At 40.4% G+C, this 25,571-nt stretch overlaps 1 protein-coding gene across 3 annotated transcripts in view; it reads right to left on the bottom strand.

Moving 5' to 3' along the window:
* Positions 1-1,675: 1,675 nt before the first annotated feature.
* Positions 1,676-25,571, bottom strand: part of LOC133576086 (mitogen-activated protein kinase-binding protein 1-like) — a 43,673-nt gene continuing 19,777 nt past the window's right edge. Inside the window, exons 13-33 of one of the 3 annotated variants that reach the window (XM_061929043.1) lie at positions 23,667-23,792; positions 21,959-22,029; positions 20,067-20,188; positions 19,924-19,999; positions 19,736-19,847; positions 19,591-19,654; positions 19,182-19,286; positions 18,918-19,084; positions 18,798-18,835; positions 12,679-12,870; positions 12,505-12,602; positions 12,315-12,430; positions 12,000-12,200; positions 11,590-11,656; positions 4,874-5,029; positions 4,649-4,809; positions 4,007-4,462; positions 3,908-3,938; positions 2,580-2,827; positions 2,363-2,448; positions 1,676-2,279 (exon numbers count right to left, since the gene is read on the bottom strand). In XM_061929043.1, coding sequence (XP_061785027.1) covers positions 2,046-2,279; positions 2,363-2,448; positions 2,580-2,827; positions 3,908-3,938; positions 4,007-4,462; positions 4,649-4,809; positions 4,874-5,029; positions 11,590-11,656; positions 12,000-12,200; positions 12,315-12,430; positions 12,505-12,602; positions 12,679-12,870; positions 18,798-18,835; positions 18,918-19,084; positions 19,182-19,286; positions 19,591-19,654; positions 19,736-19,847; positions 19,924-19,999; positions 20,067-20,188; positions 21,959-22,029; positions 23,667-23,792 — 2,927 coding nt within the window. In that variant the 3' untranslated portion in view covers positions 1,676-2,045. The remainder of the gene's footprint in view (positions 2,280-2,362; positions 2,449-2,579; positions 2,828-3,907; positions 3,939-4,006; positions 4,463-4,648; positions 4,810-4,873; positions 5,030-11,589; positions 11,657-11,999; positions 12,201-12,314; positions 12,431-12,504; positions 12,603-12,678; positions 12,871-18,797; positions 18,836-18,917; positions 19,085-19,181; positions 19,287-19,590; positions 19,655-19,735; positions 19,848-19,923; positions 20,000-20,066; positions 20,189-21,958; positions 22,030-23,666; positions 23,793-25,571) is intronic. The other 2 variants (XM_061929045.1, XM_061929044.1) reach the window with 2 other exon arrangements.

Raw genomic sequence — 25,571 nt, 5'->3', positions numbered from 1 at the left:
GAGCCAGATGAGGTGGTTCGGGCATCTGGTCAGGATGCCACCCGAACGTCTCCCTAGGCAGGTGTTTAGGGCACGTCCGACCGGTAGGAGGCCACGGGGAAGACCCAGGACACGTTGGAAAGACTATGTCTCCAGGCTGACCTGGGAACGCCTCAGGGTCTCCCAGGAGGAGCTGGACGAAGTAGCTGGGGAGAGGGAAGTCTGGGCTTCTCTGCTTAGGCTGCTGCCCCCGTGACCCGACCTCAGATAAGCGGAGGAAAATGGATGGATGGATGGATGGATACTTGTATTATGAGTCAAGCTGGTGCAAGTGTTCCATTAAATAAGTAATAAAAATATTACATGTTATAGATTCTCTCAGCAATAAAAACAATGGAATAACAGCAAGGTAGATGTTTTTTTAGGATTTAAAAAAAGTCTAAATTATTATTTATTTAAGTCTACATTTGTATTTATTTATGGATGGATGGATGGATCTTAATTGTCATTGCACTAGTACTACAAAATGTTGTTTTCAGCACAAACCTGTTCAAGATTAGACAAACAAACACTGTACATGATTACAGAACAGGACTGCTGATGGTTCGCTACAAGGCGCCCCTTAAAAGGTGGGAAAAATGTCAACACTGGGAGTGGATGAGTAAAAAAAAATCTCAGTGGAGTTAGAAAAAAACTCCATAGCAAAGCACATACATATTACAACATACAATTCAAGACTTGCGATGAGGGGTGAGGGGGCGGGGATTCGGCCCGAAAGTGCCAGCCACTATGGGCGCTGCTTGGTCCATCATAGGAAGGCCTGCGATGGGGGAGGGGTATGTGTGTGTGTGACATGTATTTTTCGTGGATGTACTGTATGTGTGTGTGTAGCCCTGCAGCGTATCTATGTTGGTGCTCTCGCAACCGCCAGTCAGTCCAAAGTCAACAACAGGTGTGTGTTCATGGGAGGCAGGAAAGAAGTTTGCTGCACTGTCCTTCGGGAAAGTCTCGAAGCCAAGGAAACAATCCAAGTTAGAATGTTTGTGTTTGCGAGCGAAAATAACATTTGCTTTTCACTCTTAATTGTCTATTTCTGGTCCTCAAATTTATCCTGCAGGGCAGACGGTCCGATGTTATCCAAAATCACAAGAGTGTCCACAGTCCACCGCATATTCCAATTTGTCGACACACCAGAGCAAGGCTTACTACAATCAGCAGATGTCCTGTTGTCATAATCCCGAATAGGTGGATACCTTCAACGTCCTCGACTGAAAGGGTCGCCAGGCACTCGGCATTCCTTCTCCTCTCAAGAGTCCATCATGTGTCCAGCAACAACCGCTATGTCAAGACAGGCAGATTTTCCCAAACCCAAAATCTTGTCAAGTTTGTTTGGAGGCCAGTTAACCAATTCCAATGTTTAGATTTGGAGAGCAGTGCAAAAAGAGGCAACAAGAAAGTTAAGACAAGACAAAACAAAGAAGCAAGCAGGAGAGATAAGGGAGAGGAAAAGAAAGTGTCCGCCCTCGATGAGTGCCAGAGAGAAATAGTCTACATTCTCAAAGGGAATTGTGTTAAATAAACAAAATTGTTAATATCTCTTCAGCAATAAAACAAAGGAATAACTAAGTATTGAATACATGTTTTTATATAAAAAATGCATACTATAAATGAAAACAAACATGCTCCTTAGGCTTAAGTTTGTTCTGTTTATTTTGAAGAGGATGTTCCATTGGAATACATTTTGTACAAATACATACAAACACAAAGTACTTACAGTACATAAATAAATATTACTTCGATGCACACAATTAACTGAATAACTGAGATAAGTATATTTCAAACTTCATCACTTGTTCTTTTTTACTTTAATTCAATGTTTTAATTTGTTGGCAACATTAGTGTTCTTTTGATGTAAGTTCAAATGGCAAATTCTGCTTATAAAACACCCCCACAAAAAATAGCTAAGGCATCTCTTTTTTTTGGAAGAAAAATAAGGCTTTAAGTTTTTCAAGGGAAAATCTTTTGTCTTTGAGTTTCAGCAATGAAAACAAAAGTTACCTCCTGGGTCACATCTTGTTGTCCAGCTTCCTCTCCACAGACTTGAGCAGCAGTTCGGCGTATTGCTCCAGAAGGGCCAAGGCTTCACTATTCAACCCCAAACTCGCACCGTCTTCTTCCGAGCGCATCGTGGAATGAGGCAGCGGGTCCACCTCAGCTTTGACGGACAACAGAGCTTTGGATAAGAGCTCTTCCATCTCCTGGCGACCGTCGCATGCTGACTGCGGATGGCGCTGGAGCACCTGATTGTGCAGAAGAACCACAAAGCTTTGAGAATGACAAAAAGTTCTGGAATTACAACGTACAAGATGGAATGAACACTGACCGCTGTGTAGAGCATGAGGGTTCTTCTCAGGCTGCTGTGAAGATCTCTAACAGCCTGCTTGCATGTTTCCAAGGTGATGAACTCATCTGCAGTGAACACACAAAGTTGTCAAGCCAAGTGAACACACACACACGAACGTGAAAGGTCGATGCACTCAACAAGCAGATAGAGGAATAAGAAGAAGAAGGTTAGTAAATGCAGAAGTCCTACTGCTCACCACTGTGGCATTGCCCGCAGGTTGGCGGCGCCACACACAGGGGAGACACGCACGCTGACTGACGCACGGGCTGGGTGGCGAGCGGCGGCCAGCGTGACGAGAGAGAATGGCGACCAAGAGGAAGAGGACAGCGAGAGAGCGACGAGTTAGGAATAAAAGGAACACCTGGCTGGGAGTGAGAGGGGGGCGGCCAGAGATTTTCCACCACCAGAGGGAGCACTTCAAGTCCAAGCCCTGCATCCCGATTACTAAAGAGACAAATGTGGAAAATACTTATTGTACCATTATTCCCACATTTGCATTATTTATATTAGAATATCCAAGAATATATCAGCCAAGAATGAAGCATTAAACATTCCTCATTTCAAAAATTGTACAATAATAATTACTAGTAATAATAAATCATTTGTCTCATTTTAGCTTTTTGGATCTTATACACTTTTAATAAAACATTATAACTTTATTCTTATTTACATTATAACATTTTTTGTTTTCATATTTATTATTGTTGTGCTATGTAAGAATTTAATATTACAAATATGAAAACGTATTCCTAATTATTCTTGGGAAAATACCTTCCCATCATAAAAATTCATACTCATTATTTATCAAAAAAGTATTAAAAAAAATATACAAATGTAAAAAATAAACATCATAATAAATAATATATAAACTTGAAAAGAAATGAATATGTTTGTTATTATTTATTATCATTTAAATAAAGTATTTTAATAAAATGTAATTGCTCAATATACGATAAACAAATAACAACTAGGAATAAGAATAAGTCGTCCCTTGTGTATCGCTGTTAATTGGTTCTGGGCATGGCCACGATAAATTAATTTCTGTGAAGTCGGAATCATTAACTATTAATCAAAAAATTAATAGTTAGAGTATAAAAAACTTTTTAAGACCTTATAATAATGTTTTTCAACATCATGCTTAAAAAAGCTTAACTTAAGAGAAGTAATTGAAAGGTTTGCTGCACCGTGTTGGGGACGCTCAGGAGTGCAGTTGTCTGTGGCTTCCTATCAATATTTACCTGTACTTATTTGACTGATGCATGTTTTTTGGGGATTCATTTTTCATTTTATTTGATTTCATATATAATTTTGTGGGTAACTTGTTTGGGGGAGAAAAAAAAGAACATTTAGCATGTATACTGTAAGTAAAAAATCCTATAAACAAATGTTTAAAAATTCCTTAATAAAGGACCAAAAATATTATAGAATATGCTTTAAAAAATTCAAAAATGTGATGTGGTGAGGGCAACTGCATATAATATAAAAACAAACACATACAATTATGAGATTAAAAAAAAGCCATACCTCTCCGACAATGACGTCCTTTCTGGAGAATCTGTACGTAAGGACAATGTAGAGAAAATGAAACAAAGGTATACATTTAAAAAGTTGATGTTGTTTAACCTGATTTGCTTCCTGCACAGGAAGTGACATCGCACACTGCTGGACAGGCCAAGCTGGTCTTGTCGGCGCAGAGGCTGCGTCGAGGGCTGAGAGGCTGCTTGGGCTGAGGGATGCGCGTTGGTAAAACTGTGGCAGTGGGCTGCAGACAGACCAGAGAAGGCGACTCTAGCTCCAGATCACCAGACAACGACCTCCTGGCCTTGGAGGAAAGGGAGGACAAGCTGAAGGGGACGCCTGCGTGCAGACCTTCGCCCAGCGAGGAGGAGCGGCTGCTCTTGGCCATGGAGCTGGCTGTGGGGTTCATGTAGGAGTGGGGGGAGCGGGGGGATTGTGGCGACCCCGGGGAGGGCGAGGACAAATTTGAGGACGGCTTGGGAGTGTCTCGGTCCAGGGAAAGATGCTGGGGCCTCTTGCAGACTTCCCTCTGGTCGCTAAGGGGCAGCACAAAACGTGGAGCTAAAGAAATGAGAAAGGGACCACTTTATTCAACTTTTCATTATTTGTTTCTTTTTTTTTAGTTTGTCCCTTTTTGCTTTTTTCTGTCTAAAATGTCACTGACTCAGAAAAAGATCAAAGGTAACACCACCAACAGCCTTTAGGGGGCACATATGAATCATGTTGCAATTTGTGTATGCAACCTACAAGCCAAGCTCAGGTTCTGGACGGACTGAGACTTCTGCAGACTTGTAGTGCCGTCCAGCAGCACTGAAGGCTTGGACAGAGGTGTGGAGAACCTCCACAGATGAGGCGCAGACGTGGTCTTCTTCTGCGGTCTTGGGATGGGAGGAGAGACGGTAGGCCCCCTAAGAAGGACATTTTTGTCAAACAACTTCAACATTTTTCATGACAGTGTCACTTTCTGCTTACTTTGGTCCATAGGTGTTGCTGGGGGGCACGGGGGTCTTGTCCTCCAGGTTTCTGCTCTGCCTGTCTTCCATTAAGGGTATTACTTTGGACACGAGGGGTTTGGAGGAGAGGCTGCCATGTTCCTTTCCCTGCACTTTGGTAAACAGAGGGCCTCCCCTACACATGGCGATATCAGTTCATACTCACAATTAAGGTCAAATAAAATAAATATTGAAACTAGTTTTTATTAGTATACAAATATTAATAACATTTATCTATTTTTTTCTTTGTATGTAATAGTGCATTTCTATGTTTTTGGGGACCAAACAAGCATCTGAACATCCAGCAGATGTCCAGTAAGACACATTGGGGTCATCTACAACCTTGTATTTCTAGTTACCTTTGTAAATATTAGGGGTGTGGGAAAAAATCGATTTGAATTCAAATCGCCATTCTCACGTTGTACGATTCAGTATCGATTCTCATTTTTCAAACATCGATTTTTTTTTTGTGATTTTTTTTTATTAATCAATCCAACAAAACAATACACAGTAATACCATAACAATGCAATCCAATTCCAAAACCAAACCCGACCCAGAAACACTCAGAACAGCAATAAACAGAGCAATTGAGAGGAGACACAAACACGACACAGAACAATCCAAAAGTAGTGAAACAAAAATGAATATTATCAACAACAGTATTAATAATGACATTATCATTAGGCAATTATTTTAAAAAATTCAAAAATTAAATAAAAATGAACAATAGTGTCACAGTGGCTTACACTTGCATCACATCTCATAAGCTTGACAACACACTGTGTCCAATATTTTCACAAAGATAAAATAAGTCATATTTTTGGTTCATTTAATAGTTAAAACAAATTTACATTATTGCAATCAGTTGATAAAACATTGTCCTTTGCAATTATAAAAGCTTTTTACAAAAATCTACTACTCTGCTTGCATGTCAGCAGACTGGGGTAGATCCTGCTGAAATCCTATGTATTGAATGAATAGAGAATCGTTTTGAATTGGAAAAATATCATTTTTGAAATGAGAATCGCTTTGAATCGGGAAAAAAAAATCGATTTATAATCGAATCGTGACCCCGAGAATCGATATTGAATCGAATCGTGGGACACCCAAATATTCGCAGCCCTAGTAAATATACAATATACAGCCCTTTTATTGGTTCTTATTAGTAGGCGTACATCAAGTACGAAGACACTTTCTCATTGACAAATTGACTGATCTATAAACACTAAAGACACACTGCACCAGGGGCCATTTGCAACCTGTGGCTCATTTAATGACAATTAAGTCAAATTTAACAACAAAAAAAAAAAGAGCAAAGAGGCACAATGTGAAAGCTTAATTGATGACACTAATAACTAGAGGTGTCCCTATACAACTTTTGCACTTCCCATATGATACTGATATTGGAACCTTGAGTATTGGCCGTTACCGATATTCATCTGATACAAATCATACATACTTTTATTATTTTGTAGTGTGGAACGTTAGAAAATGTTTGTTCAAGGGAAATGAGTCAAACAGAGTACAATTGTAAGTATGAAAAACATTAATCTATTTATCATTAAATGTCTGTAATAGACTTATGCTGTCTTTAGGTTGAAGTATAATGCTAATTGGTGTTTTGGCGACACCTCAGTGGCCTAGTGGTTAGAGTGTCCGTCCTGAGATCGGTAGGTTGGGAGTTCAAATCCCGGCCGAGTCATACCAAAGACTATAAAAATGGGACCCATTACCTCCCTGCTTGGCACTCAGCATCAAGGGTTGGAATTGGGGGTTAAATCACCAAAATGATTCCCGGGCGCAGCCACCGCTGCTGCCCACTGCTCCCCTCACCTCCCAGGCCAGGGGTGATCAAGGGTGATGGGTCAAATGCAGAGAATAATTTCGCCACACCTAGTGTGTGTGTGACAATCATTGGTACTTTAACTTTTTAACTCGTGGCCACAATAATTTATTAAGTTAAGCTGGTGATGTAGTAAGTTGAATGATGCGGACACATTTGTTACTGGGTATTTTCTAATACACTTCTGCCTTGTTGACATCGTATATGTAATTAATATGAAACTATAATTATTTGATTGTGTTTATAGTACTGTGTGATACAGACAAAAATATATATCCTAGGTACAGTAATTGTATATCCCGATAACAATACATCACGATATAGTATTTTTTCTTAACATTATATTTATACACACATGAAATTAATGCCAATTCTGCCTATTTTTGGTCCTTTTATTTGTAAAACACATTTTATATGTAAAAAGATAAGACAAATAAAAAACAATAAAATGCATTTTTACATTTTCTACACATGAATATAGAGACTGCATCTGTAATTTGAACAACAACTATGTTAGGCTCGATGGCTTTGTTTTTATTTTCATTATGTAGTGGTTTTGAGGTAACGTTCGTATCTTGTCGCATTTGAACACTGTCTCTCTACTGTTCTTCATGTCCTGTCTTCAAGTGATAAAAAAGAATAGACGTGTCCAAGTAGCTAGCAACGACTCATTTGCTGCATGTTTTACAGATTAGCCTACCGTGATTGGTCAGTGTCAGACTTTGTTAGTCCAAACAAATACGTTTCTCTTCCCTCTTTTTGGCACCAATTCCTCTTCGGTTTTGCTGGTTTGCTGATGCAGCAAACTGCTGCATTGTTGACATAAAGGTATTTACAAGTGACGTAAAAATGCTCCAGCATAATAGCAGTGCTGCTGCAGTTATAGCAACGGCAGCCTAGATGTTAAAATTACAATATAAACAAGAAAAAATTATATTGTATGATGGACATTTTTATGTCATACTACAATATATATCCTAATATTGCACAGCACTACTTGTTTATATTGACAAATGTGGTGTTTTAGACGGCGATTATTTTCCAATTCAGGACACCTATTCAGTATGTGTCATGATCTGGCAGCTCTGCTGCCGCCTGTCTGCTTTGTGTTGCAGTGCCTGGTTTTTCGGCTACAGGCAACATCAGGCCACCTTCGCGCCCACCTGATACCCATTTCCTACCTGACTACTTAAGCTCTCCAGAGCATCTCCTCTGCTCTGGCTCCACTCACATTCCTCGTTCCTGTGTCTTGGTGACTGCTGTGTTTACTTATTACTCTCCACACCTTTTGTGTGCAACCTGTTTCTCTACACCTTTTGTGTGCGTCCTCAGTTGTTTTTTCTCACTCCTTTTTGTTAGTATTTTTATTCTTTCTTCTCTGCATTGGGGTTTACTCTGGCAAAAAACGATCGTGACAGTATGTCTAGCTTATGTGCTATTGTGTTCTTCGCTGTTGTGTACCTGCTAGCGCCTATATTTAAAAAAAAAAAGACTGTTTAACGTTTGTAAATGACTTGACTAAAATACTACAAAATACCAAACTGGTGTGCTTTTTGGAGGACATTTAGGTGTTAACTGGCTGTCCAGCTTTGCGCAAGTAAACGCTGCAGGACTGCTTGTATTAGACATTATGTCGGAGATTCCATAATCTGATACTAGTTTTTTGTTGATATTAGACCGATATCTGATATCACTATCGTATTGGAACACCCCTAATAACTAACACAAAGGCTTGGCTTTAAAAATGTAAAACTGCAAAAATGTTTCTTCTAAGTTGTTTTACAAAAATAAACAAATAAAAATATCAAAGTGGTACCCCGCATCAGTTTCAGCACGTTTCCAGTCTGCAGCCGTTGGTTGAAAAACTTTGGAAAACCCTGCACTACACAATACTACACAATTCCATACTGTACAATATAATGCTATACCCTACTATGCACTATACACAGTCAAAATTTTGGAGACACTTTCTGTTCCCTTCATCCGACCATCCATCCATCCATCCATCCATCTTTATCCGCTTGTCCGAGGTCAGGTCGCGGGGGCATCAGCCTCAGCAGAGAAGCCAATAATTCCTCCCTCTCTCCAGCCACTTCGTCCAGCTCCTCCCGGGGGATCCCGAGGCGTTTCCAGGACAGCCAGGAGACGTAGTCTCCCCAACGTATCCTGGGTCTTCCCCTTGGCCTCCTACCGGTCGGACGTGCCCTAAACACCTACCCAGGGAAGCGTCTGGGTGGCATCCTGACCAGAGGCCCGAACCCCCTCATCTGGCTCCTCTCGATGTGGAGGAGTAGCTGCTTTACTTTGAGCTCCTCCCGGATGGCAGAGCTTCTCACCCTATCTCTAAGGGAGAGTCCCGCCACCCGACGGAGGAAACTCATTTCGGCCGCTTGTACCCGTGATCTTGTCCTTTCATTCATTACCCAAAGCTCATGACCATAGGTGAGGATAGGAACGTAGATTGTCCAGTAAATTGAGAGCTTTGCTTTCCGGCTCAGCTCTTTCTTCACCACAACAGATCGATACAGGGTCCGCATCACTGCAGATGCCGCACCAATACGCCTGTCGATCTCACGATTCTTGGCCATGGAGTGACCAAGACTCAGAGGTACCTGAACTCCTCCACTTGGGGCAAGATCTGTTCATCATCACGGAGATGGTACTCCACCCTCTTCCGGGCGACAACCATGGACTCGGACTTGAAGGTGCCTATTCTCATCCCAGTCGCTTCACACTCTGCTCCAAACCAATCCAGTAAGAGCTGAAAATCCTGGTCAGATGAAGCCAGCAGGACCACATCATCTGCAAAAAGCAGAGACCTAGTCCTGCAGCCACCAAACCGGATCCCTTCAACGCTCTGACTGCGCCTAGAAATTCTGTCAATAAACGTTATGAACAGAATCGTGACAAAGGGCAGTTCTGGCGGAGTCCAACCATCACTGAAAACAGGTCCGACTTACTGGCGGCAGCGTGGCCCAAGCTCTGACACCGATCCTACAGAGAACGGACTGCCAATCAGTATGCATACCCCATACTCATTGAGCACTCCGCACAGGACTTCCCAAGGCACACAGTCAAACGCCTTCTCCAAGTCCACTAAGCACATGTGGACTGGTTGGGCAAACTCTCATGCAACCTTGAGAATCCTGCCGAGTATAGAGCTGGTCCACAGTTCCACAACCAGGACAAAAACCATACCGCTCCTTTTGGATCCGAGGTTGGGCTATCTGGCATAGCCTCCGCTCCAGTATACCTGAATAGGAAAAAACGTATACCTGAATAGGAAAACACCCTCCGGTTCCTCTTCCTAAAGAGAGGATCGCCAGAGGCACCACCCCCGATGTCCACGCAATGTTGCAGAGTTTGTCGACCAAGACAGCCCCATAGCATCCAAAGCTTTAAGGAACTTTTGGCGAATCTCATCGACCCCCGGGGCCCTTCCACCGAGGAGCTTTTTAACTAAGCAACATTAGCTTGAGAAAAACCACAGATTCCCTAAGCACTGCTTTCTCATAGGAAGACGTGTATGTGTGATTAAGGTCTTCGTAGTATTCCCTCCACCGATCTTCAACATCCCAAGTCGAAGTCAGCAGCACACCATCTCCACCATACACGGTGTTGACAGTATACTGCTTACCCCTCCTAAGGTGGCAGATGGTAGTCCAGAATCGCTTCGAAGCCTGAAAGTCGTTTTTCATGGCTTCCCCGAACTCTTTCCATGTACAAGTTTTTGCCTCCTGGACCGGGCTCCAGTGCGACTTCTTGAGCTTGACGGCATCCTTCACCACTGGTGACCGCCAGCGGGTTCTGGGATTACCGCCTTGACAGGCTGCAACCACCTTGCAGCTCCGATCAGCTACCTTGACAATAGAGGCACAGAACATAGTCCACTCGGACTCAATGTCCAGCGCCTACCTTGTGACATGTTCAAAGTTATTCTTACCCTTTGCTAGACTTTCGCAGCAGATCCTCACAATGAGTTTGTGCCTGCCAGGTCTGTCCAGCATCTTCTGCCACCATCCAAGCCAACTCACCGCCAGGTAGTTATTGATGGAAAGCTATGCCCCTCTCTTCACCTAAATGACCGCAAATCCGATGACACAACCACAAAGTCGATCATCAAACCGCGGCCCAGGGTGTCTTAGTGCCAAATACACATATGGACACCCTTATGTTTGAACATGGTGTTCGTTATGGACAATCTGTGACGAGCACAAAAGTCCAATAACAAAACACCACTCGGGTTTAAATCTGGGAGGCCCTTTTTTCCCCAATCACACCGCTCCAGGTTTCACTGTCGTTGCCAAAGTGAGCGTTGAAGTCACCAAGCAGAACAAGTGAATCACCTGGGGGAGCAACTTCCAGTACATACTCTAGTGACTCCAAAAAGGTCAGGTACTCTGAACTCCTGTTTGGTGCATAAGCACAAACAACAGTCAGGACCCGTCCCCCCACCCGGCGGCAAAGAGAAGCTACCCTCTCGTTTTCTGGGTTAAACTCCAACGTACAGACTCTCAGTCGTGGGGCACCAAGTATTGCCACCATCGTCCCTCACTGTTTGCAACGCCCCACTGGAACAGAGTCCAGCCCCTCTCGAGAAGATTGGTTTCAGAGCTCTTGCTGCGTGTCAACGTGAGTCCCAAGAGCCCGGTCGGGACAATGTGTTTGCCATCGAGTCCCACCTCCAGGCCTGGCTACATTGGGGGGCCCCGGTGACCTGTGTCCGGCCGAGGGAAATCTGGGTCCTTGGTTTTGTCTTTTCCATAGAGGATTTCGAGAGGTCTTCCTGTTCCTACGCTATTGAATTTGGAAGTGTCTCCAAACCTTTGATTGGTGCAAATGAAGCACAAACCTGTTATGATGTCCTCTGGCTAGGAAGCGTGAAGACATGCTGAGCCTTGGGACTCTGCTGGGTTCAGCTGCAGAACACAAACCAAGAAAAGATAAAATAACTAACATAGCTAAATGTCCAAATGCTGTATGACCCAGATTGTTGGCTGTAGTCCCGCCCTCTTCATGGTCCAACTATGTATGCCACGCCCTTTAAATACACACATTCATTTTACTCACTGGTCATTTTTGAACATTTCTTTTGTGTACGCGCATATGAGTAAGTTGTGATTAACATTTTTTTATTCAGTGTAACTTCTGATCTCATGAACCACTATTCGTAACACACGCTATTCTATTTTTTGGTGACTTACAGAAGCTTGAACTTTTTTTGTCTCTAAAAGTCAAAATGTTCCTTCAAAGTTCTCTAACCTGTGCTGCAAATGTCCACAAGCCTCTCAAAGTTCTGCTTGAGGAAATCTTCTGGGCTGTCAAGCTCGGCTGTCACTGTCCTGAGCGCTTCATCAACGCTAGTGGTCTCAGCCTTCTCTGCTTCCTCTTCTTCATCCTTGCTATTTTCCATCTTTTCCTCATCATCATCTGAGCTGTCTAAGCTGAGGGATACTGCAGAGTCTGGCAGCAAAAGGAAACACAAGTGAGACACAACATATTTACCAGAAGCTCCAAGTTATCTGAAATCCAGACATCATTAAAAAAAACCGAGTAGAGTTTTGCTTCTTTGCTCACCATTCAGGACTCCATCAGGACTGTCATAGTCCAGCGAGCAGGCGCTATCTGGGCTGTAGCTGTCCTGGCTCTTACTGAGGGCCTTGTGGCATGGTGGATCCTTCACCATGCAATCACTGTAGAACAATTAGGAAAATGGTGACAGACAAATCATGCATGAGCACTGATGTTTGCTCCCCATGAGGCGTACATGTCTGGTAGACCCGTTTCCTCCTTATTGCCATCCGTTGTTGTCCAATCACAGCTTCGCATAGGCAGACACCGCTTGGCCTGCTCCTCAAAGTGCTGCTGTCAAAAGCCAGACAGTGAGCCGCTGCAAAATTAAATTCAGGCGTTAGAATCTTCTGGGGAAGTTCAAGTTCACCATGGACTCGTGGAGGCTGGACATGCTGCGTCTGTCTCTGTCACGAGTGTTGGAGTCGGCAGGTTTGTTAGGGGCAAAGGTCTCCAGCTGCCTCAGGTCCAGCATGGACTTGACCATCAACTCCAAGGAGCCCATACGATGAGACCAGCGCCTGCGAGGACGACCACTGGTGCCGGGTGTGGTCACTGCGGGCTGTGATCACATGGAAAAAAACATTATTACTATATTATTACCTCCGTTAGCAGGTTTGTCGGTCAGTTAGTTAGTTAACAAAATAACCCCAAAAAGTTATGGGCTGATTTTCATGAAACTTTCAGGAAATGTCCAAAATGAGATAAGGAACAAGTCATAACTTCTCCATGTGTGTATGCTCGCGGCCCCACAGAGAGAAATATAGTGGAGACTGAGAAGAGTGTTCACTCCGTTTCTTTCATTCTGCTATAAATTGCTCAGACAATTTGGAGATAATCCGGATCATTTCTACCACGTTAACTTATGAATTTAAACTTCTTTTTGTGTGTATGCTTGCGGCCCCGCCACCAACCACAGTGACATCGACAGTGGGGCAAATTGTGATTAAACTTTCAGGGAATGTCAGAAATAAAAGATAGGGAACAAGTGATTACAATTGCTTTCTAGTTATTATAAGTAGTAGTAAGAAGTAGTATATGTATATTTATTTAATTAAGATTGGAGCCTTTTATAGAATAGAATAGAAGCACCACAGTTCGCTCACGATAAACAATAAACACTTAGATATTTTTTACATGTGAATAATATAAACACAGTCTATTATACAGCATTATTCACATGTGAATAATATAAATACAGTCTATTATACATTCAAGTTGTCATGATCCGTTACCCGGATCATGGCATGATTTATGTTGGTTAAGTTTCTGTTTTAGTCTGTTTCCTGGGTGCACACTCTTTCCCTGTTTACTGTTGGTTTCCACGGGCACTGATTCTCCTCACCTGTCTTAGTTTTGCAATTAGTGTTCCCACCAGGTGTTTTGGTTAATCACTCCCCTTTATAGTTTCCTGTCACCCAGCAGTAGTTGCTGGGTCAATGTTTGCTTTATGCAACATTTACGTTCCCCTGGTTTTCTCCTCGCTCATTAGATTATTCTGCCCTCCAGCATTCCCCGTTTTTCACCCTTGGTGACATTTTGGTTTTTGTTTAGCTCCACGCTTGCTAGCGTCCTCTGTTTTGTATTTTTGATCCTGCCTTAAAATAATTAAATATACTTCATCTTACCTCCACGATACTCCTGCTTGTCTTCTGTATTGGAAGGAACGCTACCAGCGCAGCTATGCGTCCCCACAGACGTAACACAAGTACAGTCAAAAAGGAACATATGCATTATACAGTCTGATGGCTGTCGGTATGAAGGACTTCCTGTGTCGTTCTGTGTTGCATTTTGGGAGTCTGGCTAGGGGCTTTGCTAGACTTCTCCTCTCTGACACTACCGCCAGAGAGTCTCGCTCCATTGCCACCACATTACTGGCCTTCCTTACCAGTAAATCATTTGTACAGTATTTTTCGGACTATAAATCGCAGTTTTTTTCATAGTTTGGCCGGGGGTGCGACTTATACTCAAGAGCGATTTATGTGTGAAATTATTAACACATTACCGTAAAATATCAAATAATATTATTTAGCTCATTCATGTAAGAGACTAGACGTATAAGATTTCATCGGATTTAGCGATTAGGAGTGACAGATTGTTTGGTAAACGTATAGCATGTTCTATATGTTATAGTTATTTGAATGACTCTTACCATAATATGTTAGGTTAACATACCAGGCACGTTTTCAGTTGTTTATTTATGCGTCATATAACGTACACTTATTCAGCCTGTTGTTCACTATTCTTTATTTATTTTAAATTGCCTTTCAAATGTCTACTCTTGGTGTTGGGTTTTATCAAATAAATTTCCCCAAAAAATGCGACTTATACTTCAGTACGACTTATATATGTTTTTTTCCTTCTTTATTATGCATTTTCGGCCGGTGCGACTTATACTCCGAAAAATACGGTAGTTCTTAACTTAAATCACATGCATCGCAGTATAACCATGTGATTACGATCAGCCAATCAAGAGAGGAAAGGTAACGACAATAATGAAAAAGTTATTGTTAAATGTAATGGGAGTAATATTTATATAATGGAATATTTTGTGCATTTTATTCTTTTTATGTAAATATAATATACTTATTTCTGGGGGACACCAAAAATAAGTAAAACATAAAAAATGGCTAAGTAACCAAATATAATCAAGAATTTCAATGTTTATGTCAGGAGCTGGAACCACCGTCGCGGCGTGATGCCAAGGATGCAGAGACAGAAGGCAGACGGTGAGTAAAATAACATGATATAATGTGAACAAAAGGCGCGCTTACACGAAGAGAAGTAAAGAACAGAAAAATCACTCACAAAAAGAAGTGGAGAAAAAACAAAAGAAGGCGAGTGCACCAGAAACGGAACTTGTTTTGTATCAAGAACAACACGTGTGCGTGAAGTAATGCAAAGCATATTCCAGACAGTGTCGGGATGAAAAACGAGACTAATTGGCAACCGGGTACAGGTGTGTCCCGCTTGCCAATCAGGCAGCAGGTGTGGAAGCCTGTCCACGGCATGAGGAAGTAAATACTCCAAAATAAGGGAACAGGACAAGACCTAAAATACCACACAGAGAAAAAGGATACATAAGTCCAAAACAGTTACAAGGCTGTAACAGTTTAGTGCATAAAATGCAGAATTTGGTTGACTGAGTGGTATCATGTGAGATACATTTTGATCAATCCTTCATGTACACATAACATTCAAATAATTTTTTTTTAAATGTTAGAATTTGAGAAAAATCATGCAATTTTTCACATATTGACCTCAAAAATAGCAATTAAAATTGAATAATATTGTGAAAAGATATTTGATGTTTTTATTGTCGCACATTTCAATTGATAATCAACGTCAACTTTATCCAAAGTAATCTAATGTCAAATGTAATCATTTAGAAGCAATTTCTAGAGAAACTACACGGTACCAGACCCCCCGGGCTCTAGGACAACAACACTAAATTAACACTAAAGAGAACAATATGCCAACATTGTTTATATATATGTCAAAAGAAGTATTTTATTGGATAGCCATTGATTATGACATTTTATTTCAGCGCTTAACATCACTTTATTCAAACTATATCCTATGGAGGATCAAATTAAATTAATACATCAATCTTTTGAAAGAGTGTCATTGTTTTATTTGATGTAAAAGTACATTTAGTTATTAATCATTTAATTGATTATAAAATTCTGAAATATTTAATCAAATCATGAAATAATGAAGTACATATTGTAAAAAATGTAATAAATTATAAAATAATTGTATTTATTTTCACATGAAATAAATGAATGTTACATTTAAAAACACACATATACCGTATTTTTCGGAGTATAAGTCGCTCCGGAGTATAAGTCGCACCGGCGAAAAATGCATAATAAAGAAGGAAAAAAACATAAATAAGTCGTACTGGAGTATAAGTCGCATTTTTGGGGGAAATGTAGTTGATAAAACCCAACACCAAGAATAGACATTTGAAAGGCAATTTAAAATAAATAAAGAATAGTGAACAACAGGCTGAATAAGTGTACGTTATATGACGCTAGGGCTGGGCGATATATCCATATACGTGATTTATCGCGGGTTTGTCTCTGTGCGATATAGAAAATGACTATATCGTGATATTCGAGTATACGTTCTCACGCAGTTGCTTTTAGCTGCTGGCATTACACGACAGGCTCTTCCCACACCTTCTTGTGTCTCCTTCTCACAGACAGCAAGCGCACCTTCTACATACGTCACATACTGTCACGTCATACGTTACATACGTATATACCCTCGCGGAGCAGAGAGGTAGCAGCATGGCTAAAGTTAGCTGTGATGCGAGTGGTAATACGAGAGAAAGAAGGTGCGAATCTGGTAACAAATGAAGGAAGAATTAATTCCCAAGAAAAACAGTAGGGGATCCATCGTCTGGCGGTGGTTTGGCTTCAAGAAGGAATATGTCGAACAAACAACCGTAATTTGTCAAGTGTGGGCCAAAAGCATTTATACAAAATGTAGCATTACTGCTAATATGTAGCATCATTTGAAAAGTCACCTGCTAGAGAATGAAGAGTGCTTACTCCGCATGTCAACATCTCCATTCGGTGCCACACGCCCACACCATCAAAATGCCGAGGCAAACATTTCCAGATCAACACTGAACGAAAAAAAGAGTCGACAACAAAAGGAGATAACGTCCGCAGGAATCTACCACATAGCGAAAGACGAACACTATTTGATTTCCTATTATGCCGCTCATTTTTATTTGACACTTATTGAAATATCTTGTGTGACATCATGTTTTTAAACTATTGTAGTGGCGTTCTGTACAAAAAGTGCACTTTAATTTAGTGTTGTTTTGATAAGTCATCTTAGTGACACCATGCACAAAAGTGCACTAATAGCTTGTTTTAAAATGTCTCTGACAATCTTGCACTTTCTGTTTTGGAAATGACATGAATGTGTGTGCCACTGCTTAATAACTGTTTGATAAATACAGTTTTGGTAAATTGACTTAGTTGTGATTTCCCTCTCTGCATGAAAGTTTAAAATGAGCATATATTAATGCAGTATGAACAAGAATGTTTTAATGTAGACACATAGAATCATCATACTGCTGTGATTATATGCATCAAGTGTTCATTCAAGGCTAACGCAAAATATCGAGATATATATCGTGTATCGCGATATGGCCTAAAAATATTGAGATATTAAAAAAAGGCCATATCGCCCAGCCCTATATGACGCATAAATAACCAACTGAGAACGTGCCTGGTATGTTAACGTAACATATTATGGTAGGAGTCATTCAAATAACTATAACATATAGAACATGCTATACGTTTACCAAACAATCCGATGAAATCTTATACATCTAGTCTCTAACGTGAATGAGCTAAATAATATTATTTGATATTTTACGGTAATGTGTTAATAATTTCACACATAAGTCGCTATTGAGTATAAGTCGCACCCCCGGCCAAACTATGAAAAAAACTGTGACTTATAGTCCGAAATATACGGTACGTGTGTATATATATATATATATGTGTGTGTGTGTATATATATATATATATACACATACTCGGGCTGTGAATCTTCGATTCAATATCGATTCTTGGGTCACGATTCGATTCAAATTCGATTTTTTTTTCCAATTCAACACGATTCTCGATTCAAAAACGATTTTTTTCAATTCAACACGATTCTGGATTCAAAAACGATTTTTTTCCCGATTCAAAACGATTCTCTATTCATTCAATATATAGGATTTCAGCAGGATCTACCCCAGTCTGCTGACATGCAAGCAGAGTAGTAGATTTTTGTAAAAAGCTTTTATAATTGTAAAGGACAATGTTTTATCAACTGATTGCAATAATGTACATTTGTTTTAACTATTAAATGAACCAAAAATATGACTTATTTTATCTTTGTGAAAATATTGGACACAGTGTGTTGTCAAGCTTATGAGATGCGATGCAAGTGTAAGCCACTGTGACACTATTGTTCTTTTTTTTTTTTTATATATAAATGTCTAATGATAATGTCAATGAGGGATTTTTAATCACTGATATGTTGAAATTGTTACTAATATTGATACTGTTGTTGATAATATTCATTTTTGTTTCACTACTTTTGGTTTGTTCTGTGTCGTGTTTGTGTCTCCTCTCAATTGCTCTGTTTATTGCAGTTCTGAGTGTTGCTGGGTCGGGTTTGGTTTTGGAATTGTATTGCATTGTTATGGTATTGCTGTGTATTGTTTTGTTGGATTGAGTAGTTGCGATTGATTGAAACTTTTACCTGTTGGAGGATCAATATTGGTCAATATATAAGGCGCACCGGATTATAAGGCGCACTGTCAGCTTTTGAGAAAATTGGAGGTTTTTAGGTGCGCCTTATAGTGCGGAAAATACGGTATAATTATTTAATAACACAACTATAAACACATTTATGTATTTATTTAATTTGGTCCCATTTGACCCTCCATAATATCAATTTTGCATCACTTACTTTTGTTAGTTCCCAGTCAGGTCCTTCATCTGAACCACCTGTTGGATGAAAAACAATCCCAGGATATCAATATTTTTCATGGAAAGGTATCACTATTTAACATTAATGCTTTGATTGAACCTGTGTCCTCTTCGCCATGACTGCTGTCTGAGGACGTGTTAATGGCCGAGATCTCTTCTTGGTCGTTGGAGTCTTTGTTGTGACCTTCATCTTCGTCCTCGCGCTCATGGTTGTGGTCGCTGTCAGAGGACAGGCCAACCAGAGCAGGAGCGCTGTACGCCTCTCGCCTGCAATCAAAAACAAAACAATTGATGTAAAAAAAAGATGGTGGATTCAGAAAAAGGTTAGAACCTTCTCAGGTGAATCCTTATATGAGTGGTTCACCTGAGGGGGGCGCTCTTGTGAGCGGGTGCATTCCGCCTGAGCTGAAAGAGCCTCTCTCTCATGCTTATGGTCATTTCAGGAGCTAGACGCCAGACCAAGACGCAGCTAGAGGATGAAGGCCCACATAAGCTTTAAAAATTCAGCAGCTATCAGCATACTCATTTCCACACTCGTTTGCCGCTGTCGCAAAGGATGAAACTGATTGTTATTTATCATGGAGCATGCATCCTAATCACATGACCATTATTTGACAACTCTATTTGGACCGTGTAATGTGTAAGTAGCTCCATCTAATGAGATGCAGCACAAAAACTGAATGAAAAAGTGTGCCTTATTTTATCGATACTGTACAGTTTGTCTCATTTTTGTGCTTGTAGTTTGTGGGGTACAACATGTGCACTCGCCTCACCTGTCACCTGACACACTGATCAAATGCTTGCAGTCGTAAGTAAACCTCATCCCAGTGACGATCTCTGAAAATCAAACAAGCTAGTTTTGTTAACCGGATTGTGTGTTTTATGTCCACATATCTGTTGCCTCTGCTGGTCTCTTACCAGAATGTCCAAACATGGTGGCCACACACTCGCCAGTGTAGAAGTCAAACATGCTGATGTTCTTATTGGAGCAGCTTGCAGCCACATACTGGCCTGATGGATCGATCTGAACCTGCATGAAAAGCCACCACAAGTAAATATCCACTGCAAGAAATCTGTCTTCCGAAGAGAACATTGAGAGACATTACTCTGAGTAGGCTTCCGTCTTCACTCAGCGATCCTTTGTACAGCTTCCTCTGTTTGCCACTGCTGATATTGAAAATCCTGGCGATAAAATACACATACCATCAGCACGCAAGCTTGCCGTTTCATTGCACCGCTTTGAACGCACCTGATGCAGCGGTCCTGGCAGCCGACAGCAGCGTACTTGCAGGTGGGGTCTACACCCATATCATACAGCGTGGTCTTCCTCACCGTGTGGTGGGAACGACGGAACTCTGCTCCTTTGTCACTCTGCAACATTAAAAATAGCATGGAATTGAATGGAAAAATATTTTTGTTTGTTTACTGAAATGTTTACAAGGTGTTCTCCAGTAATGTCATTACTAGCTAAAAAAATGTTTGTCATCTCATTTCAGCACAATACCACCTCCAATGAATGCAGGGCTGTCTCTCGAACTAACTGTTATACTTTAATGTGTGAGTTTGTTTTACAAGCCTCCTCTCAGGTAGTGAACCTCTTACTCGCTGGCATTAGCTTATAGCTCGAGATGGACATAACTTTGTTTTTCTAACCATGGGAAGGAATGTGAAGGACAGTAATGGGAATAAGAAGTGGATGATACTCATAATAATTTAAGATAATTAATGATAAAGACATAATTAAATTAAAGAAAGAAATCATCAAAAGTATAACTGAGCGTGTAGCTAGCTAACTTGGTGAAGCAGTTGGAGCGTAACACTGCTAGTCTGCATTATAGTGAGGCAGAATGAGTCGATAACGCCAGCCAAGGATGTTAAAATAATATCTAAACAGCGGACATTATTGTGCAACTTATTGTCTTGTAATTAATGTACATCAGAGTTATTCAAATTGTTGTATTTTTTGTATTTAGTGTATTAGATTCAGCAACTAGTGTTTGGATCCCACTGTACGCAATATCTGAAGAGCATGGAAAAAAGCATTTCACTGTGGTGTATTCTGCATGTGACGAATAAAACCCTTGAACCCTGACATTTATCCATGAAAATATGGAGAAGCTGCTGATGGTGTGTTTGATGGAGAAGGAGCTGGAAAAGATACCGTAGAAGTCCACTAACCAAGGTAAATAATGTAAATTATTATAACATTACTTCATACAACTATTGTAGTTATTTGTATTACATTCTATTGTATTCATACAATGTTTATAATCTAAGTATTTGTTTTCTTTTTAAAATACATTTTAAACATTTAACATTGTACCGTTTTGGGGGGCCAAGCACCGATCAAATTGATTTTAGTAAATTTCAATGCGAGACATTTTAAATTTTAAAAAATGACCAATGTTCACGTGTCCACATGCAATCAGACAAATGTTCAAAAGACCCTCGAAGCTTGTTAGGCGCTGCTGATTGCCCTACCAGTGTGTGATTATGGGGATGCTCATTGAGTTTCTGCAGGCCAGCCAAGAGAGCTCCATAAATCTTACCTAAGACTAACAAGCCTTTGCTTATTGTGCTCCATAAAACTTAATGTTTGGGAGTCGAGGCAGCAACAGCCTGAATTGTGCATTCGAATGTAGGAGGAATTAGGTGACTTCTTGTGCAACAAAACCCTGGCCCAGTAAACCAGGAGTGATTCACCAAGAGGAAAGAATGCAGCACCTTTTAGCACTTTAAGTTATGTAACCTGCAACTCCTTTGAAGTTACATGATGTAAAAAAAAAAACATTGTCGGAGGGGCTGAATCAGTTTCCAGGTTCCAGGTTACACATTATATATATATATATGCACATATATATGCATATATAGATCAAGCCATTGTGATGTTTCCTTGTTAAGTGAAAAGAAGCTGTTGATTCAACTCATCTTCAACTCCCGTCTGATTGACAAGTTGACAACACATTTGATGACCAACAACGTGATAAAATAAACGCCATATGAATTATGTATATAATCTATTGCTTGGTTGTAGCCTTGTTGGCTTCTTACTATTAATTCCAGACGTAATGCGAAGCTACACATTTTCAGATTTAGGACCTCTCGCAGGTGTGGCATGTGTGCTATAAGGTTCAAGCTTACCGTATGGGCAGTGCGAAAATAGATGCTTTTATCCGCACCACAGCTGATCAACCTCACCTTGCTGTCATTGGCTGAGGAACAACAGGAAAACAGACATATAATTATGCAGAAATACACATACAGTACAGTAAGCTATATGAGCAAAATAATCGGGACTGTAATTCATAGCGTGAAATGTCCTAGTACTTGTGTGCAAATAGTGTAAACCAGATGAGGGGTGTGTGATACTAGGAATATTGGTATGAATCCGATACCAAATAAATACAGGGCTAGTATCGCCGATACTGATACAGATATTTTGACTTGAAATGTCATAATCATTGAAGAATATTGTAAATTTGCCTCGAGTTAGTCTATTATGACTATTGTAACAAAAATAAAATAGTTCATTCACATACAATTCTTTTTAAAATATGTGATTTTTGAACTTGTTCTGTTTTGGGGGGGTACTGTGATGATCTGTTGCCCGGGTCATGTTTTGTTTTAGTTTAAGACTTCTGCTCATTGGCACCCTGCCTCTGGAACATTCTCTCGGACCACATCAAAACCCCAAAGACAATTGAATCCTTCAAAAACAACTCAAAATCTTCTTTTCGTTTGGACACCCCTGTATTAGATGCTATAATAAGAAAACCACACCTATTTTGCATAACTGTACTACATCATCAATAGTTAATTATTCATGTTGAGAAAAAATATTCACCATATCAATATTACCCATTTCAAGAATGTACAACAACCATATTTTATCATTAGTTCATTATTTTTGTTGAGAAAATATCTTTACCATATCAATATTAGCCATTCGAAGAATGCACGACGTCCAAAGTTTGTCAATAGTTCAAAGTTCTGTCTTGTGTGAGAAAATATCTTCACTACAACACTATAAAGCATTTCATGAATACATGAGATATGATGGCTATATTTGATAACAAATATTGTAATTGTAAAATCGCAAATACTTTGTTGAACTAGTGAGTCACTAAGTAAACTTGTGGATGTAAGATTGCATTCATTGTACTTGCTACAAGCTTTTTATTACATGTAATCTTAATAAATTCATGAATATACTCTAATGGCGGCATCGATATAAAGGAGGCAGAATGGCTGTGCACAAGTCTGCCTTTTAATTGTTTTCACAAAACTAGCACTATATAGCTAACAGGCAGGAGCGCGGCACACACTCACGACGACAGTTACTGGAACACTTAATTTCTTCTTCATCCCAGACTAGATGCTAACACTGCTGCAAGCCTGCTGCTGCCCCCTGCAGCCCCCACTGGGTAATTACAGTTCACTACGCATTATTCCCATCGCTGCAATACTTTTCCCCCATGTACTGATTATTTTCAACCTCCTTAACGCCTCACTAGTTAACCTATACTATGACACGGTCCAAACTCAAAATTTTTTAAATCATTCAAAGCATTCATTCTTTGATTTTTTATCGCTTCACACGCAGGCAAGCTTAGCCTAGCTTTCCTAGCGCCAAAAAAGTCACCACTCTAACGCCAACCAAATTGGCAGGTTTTAAATTATAATCTAAAAAAAATACGTGAAAAACAGCGGAATTCAACATTTGGAATGCCTGATTTAAAGGAGCAGTGCTGTAAATCTAACAGAATAACCATTGATGTGTGAAAGCACAGAGGCGGAAAAAATTAGAAATGAGTTTGTGAGATGTTGAACAAAGTTTCATGCGGCTCACCGGCAAAGCGAACGGCGGTTATGGATGAGGAGTGCTCGTCCAGGGTTTGCACCAAGCAGTAGTCGGCAGCGGCATCCAGGATGTGGATCAGGCGGTCCCTGCTTGCCGTGGCCAGCAGCTGCAGACCTGTGTGGCGAGAAATTAATCAATGAACACAATGTAATATGCAAGGTCAAATGGGACAGAATGAAATGAATAAATACATATTTAAATAATTACTCAAATTTGTCATTAATTAATTGCAATTGGAAATAAATACATGTAATATTAAATGTGCCATTAATTAATATAATGTAAAATGATCTTGATTTCTTTGAATAATTAATTTATTATTTCACAATTTAAAGTATTTTTTTTTTTATCGGGTTCTAACACCTGATTGGTTACCCGGCATCTCTGGAACTTCTACAAGAGAAGTGCAGGAGTAGTAGTCCATATATTGGGCTGACAAGTGCAGCACTAACTCATGTTAAAATAATACATTTAATTGTGAAATTATAAATCAAAGGGTGTACCCCGCCTTCCGCCCCAATGCGGCTGAGATAGGCTCCAGCTTCCCCCGCGACGCCGAGAGGGACAAGCGGTAGAAAATGGATGGATGGATTATAAATCAAATAGTGAAATTAATATATATATATATATATATATATATATATATATATATATATACAGGTAAAAGCCAGTAAATTAGAATATTTTGAAAAACTTGATTTATTTCAGTAATTGCATTCAAAAGGTGTAACTTGTACATTATATTTATTCATTGCACACAGACTGATGCATTCAAATGTTTATTTCATTTAATTTTGATGATTTGAAGTGGCAACAAATGCAAATCCAAAATTCCGTGTGTCACAAAATTAGAATATTACTTAAGGCTAATACAAAAAAGGGATTTTTAGAAATGTTGGCCAACTGAAAAGTATGAAAATGAAAAATATGAGCATGTACAATACTCAATACTTGGTTGGAGCTCCTTTTGCCTCAATTACTGCGTTAATGCGGCGTGGCATGGAGTCGATGAGTTTCTGGCACTGCTCAGGTGTTATGAGAGCCCAGGTTGCTCTGATAGTGGCCTTCAACTCTTCTGCGTTTTTGGGTCTGGCATTCTGCATCTTCCTTTTCACAATACCCCACAGATTTTCTATGGGGCTAAGGTCAGGGGAGTTGGCGGGCCAATTTAGAACAGAAATATCATGGTCCGTAAACCAGGCACGGGTAGATTTTGCGCTGTGTGCAGGCGCCAAGTCCTGTTGGAACTTGAAATCTCCATCTCCATAGAGCAGGTCAGCAGCAGGAAGCATGAAGTGCTCTAAAACTTGCTGGTAGACGGCTGCGTTGACCCTGGATCTCAGGAAACAGAGTGGACCGACACCAGCAGATGACATGGCACCCCAAACCATCACTGATGGTGGAAACTTTACACTAGATTTCAGGCAACGTGGATCCTGTGCCTCTCCTGTCTTCCTCCAGACTCTGGGACCTCGATTTCCAAAGGAAATGCAAAATTTGCATGGTTGGATGATGGTTTGGGGTGCCATGTCATCTGCTGGTGTCGGTCCACTCTGTTTCCTGAGATCCAGGGTCAACGCAGCCGTCTACCAGCAAGTTTTAGAGCACTTCATGCTTCCTGCTGCTGACCTGCTCTATGGAGATGGAGATTTCAAGTTCCAACAGGACTTGGCGCCTGCACACAGCGCAAAATCTACCCATGCCTGGTTTACGAACCATGATATTTCTGTTCTAAATTGGCCCGCCAACTCCCCTGACCTTAGCCCCATAGAAAATCTGTGGGGTATTGTGAAAAGGAAGATGCAGAATGCCAGACCCAAAAACGCAGAAGAGTTGAAGGCCACTATCAGAGCAACCTGGGCTCTCATAACACCTGAGCAGTGCCAGAAACTC

This window comes from Nerophis lumbriciformis, linkage group LG34 (assembly GCF_033978685.3).
Source record: "Nerophis lumbriciformis linkage group LG34, RoL_Nlum_v2.1, whole genome shotgun sequence".
Taxonomy (NCBI): Eukaryota; Metazoa; Chordata; class Actinopteri; order Syngnathiformes; family Syngnathidae; genus Nerophis; species Nerophis lumbriciformis.
Note: the sequence above shows the minus strand (reverse complement) of the source record. Positions and strands in the feature narration are given on the sequence as shown.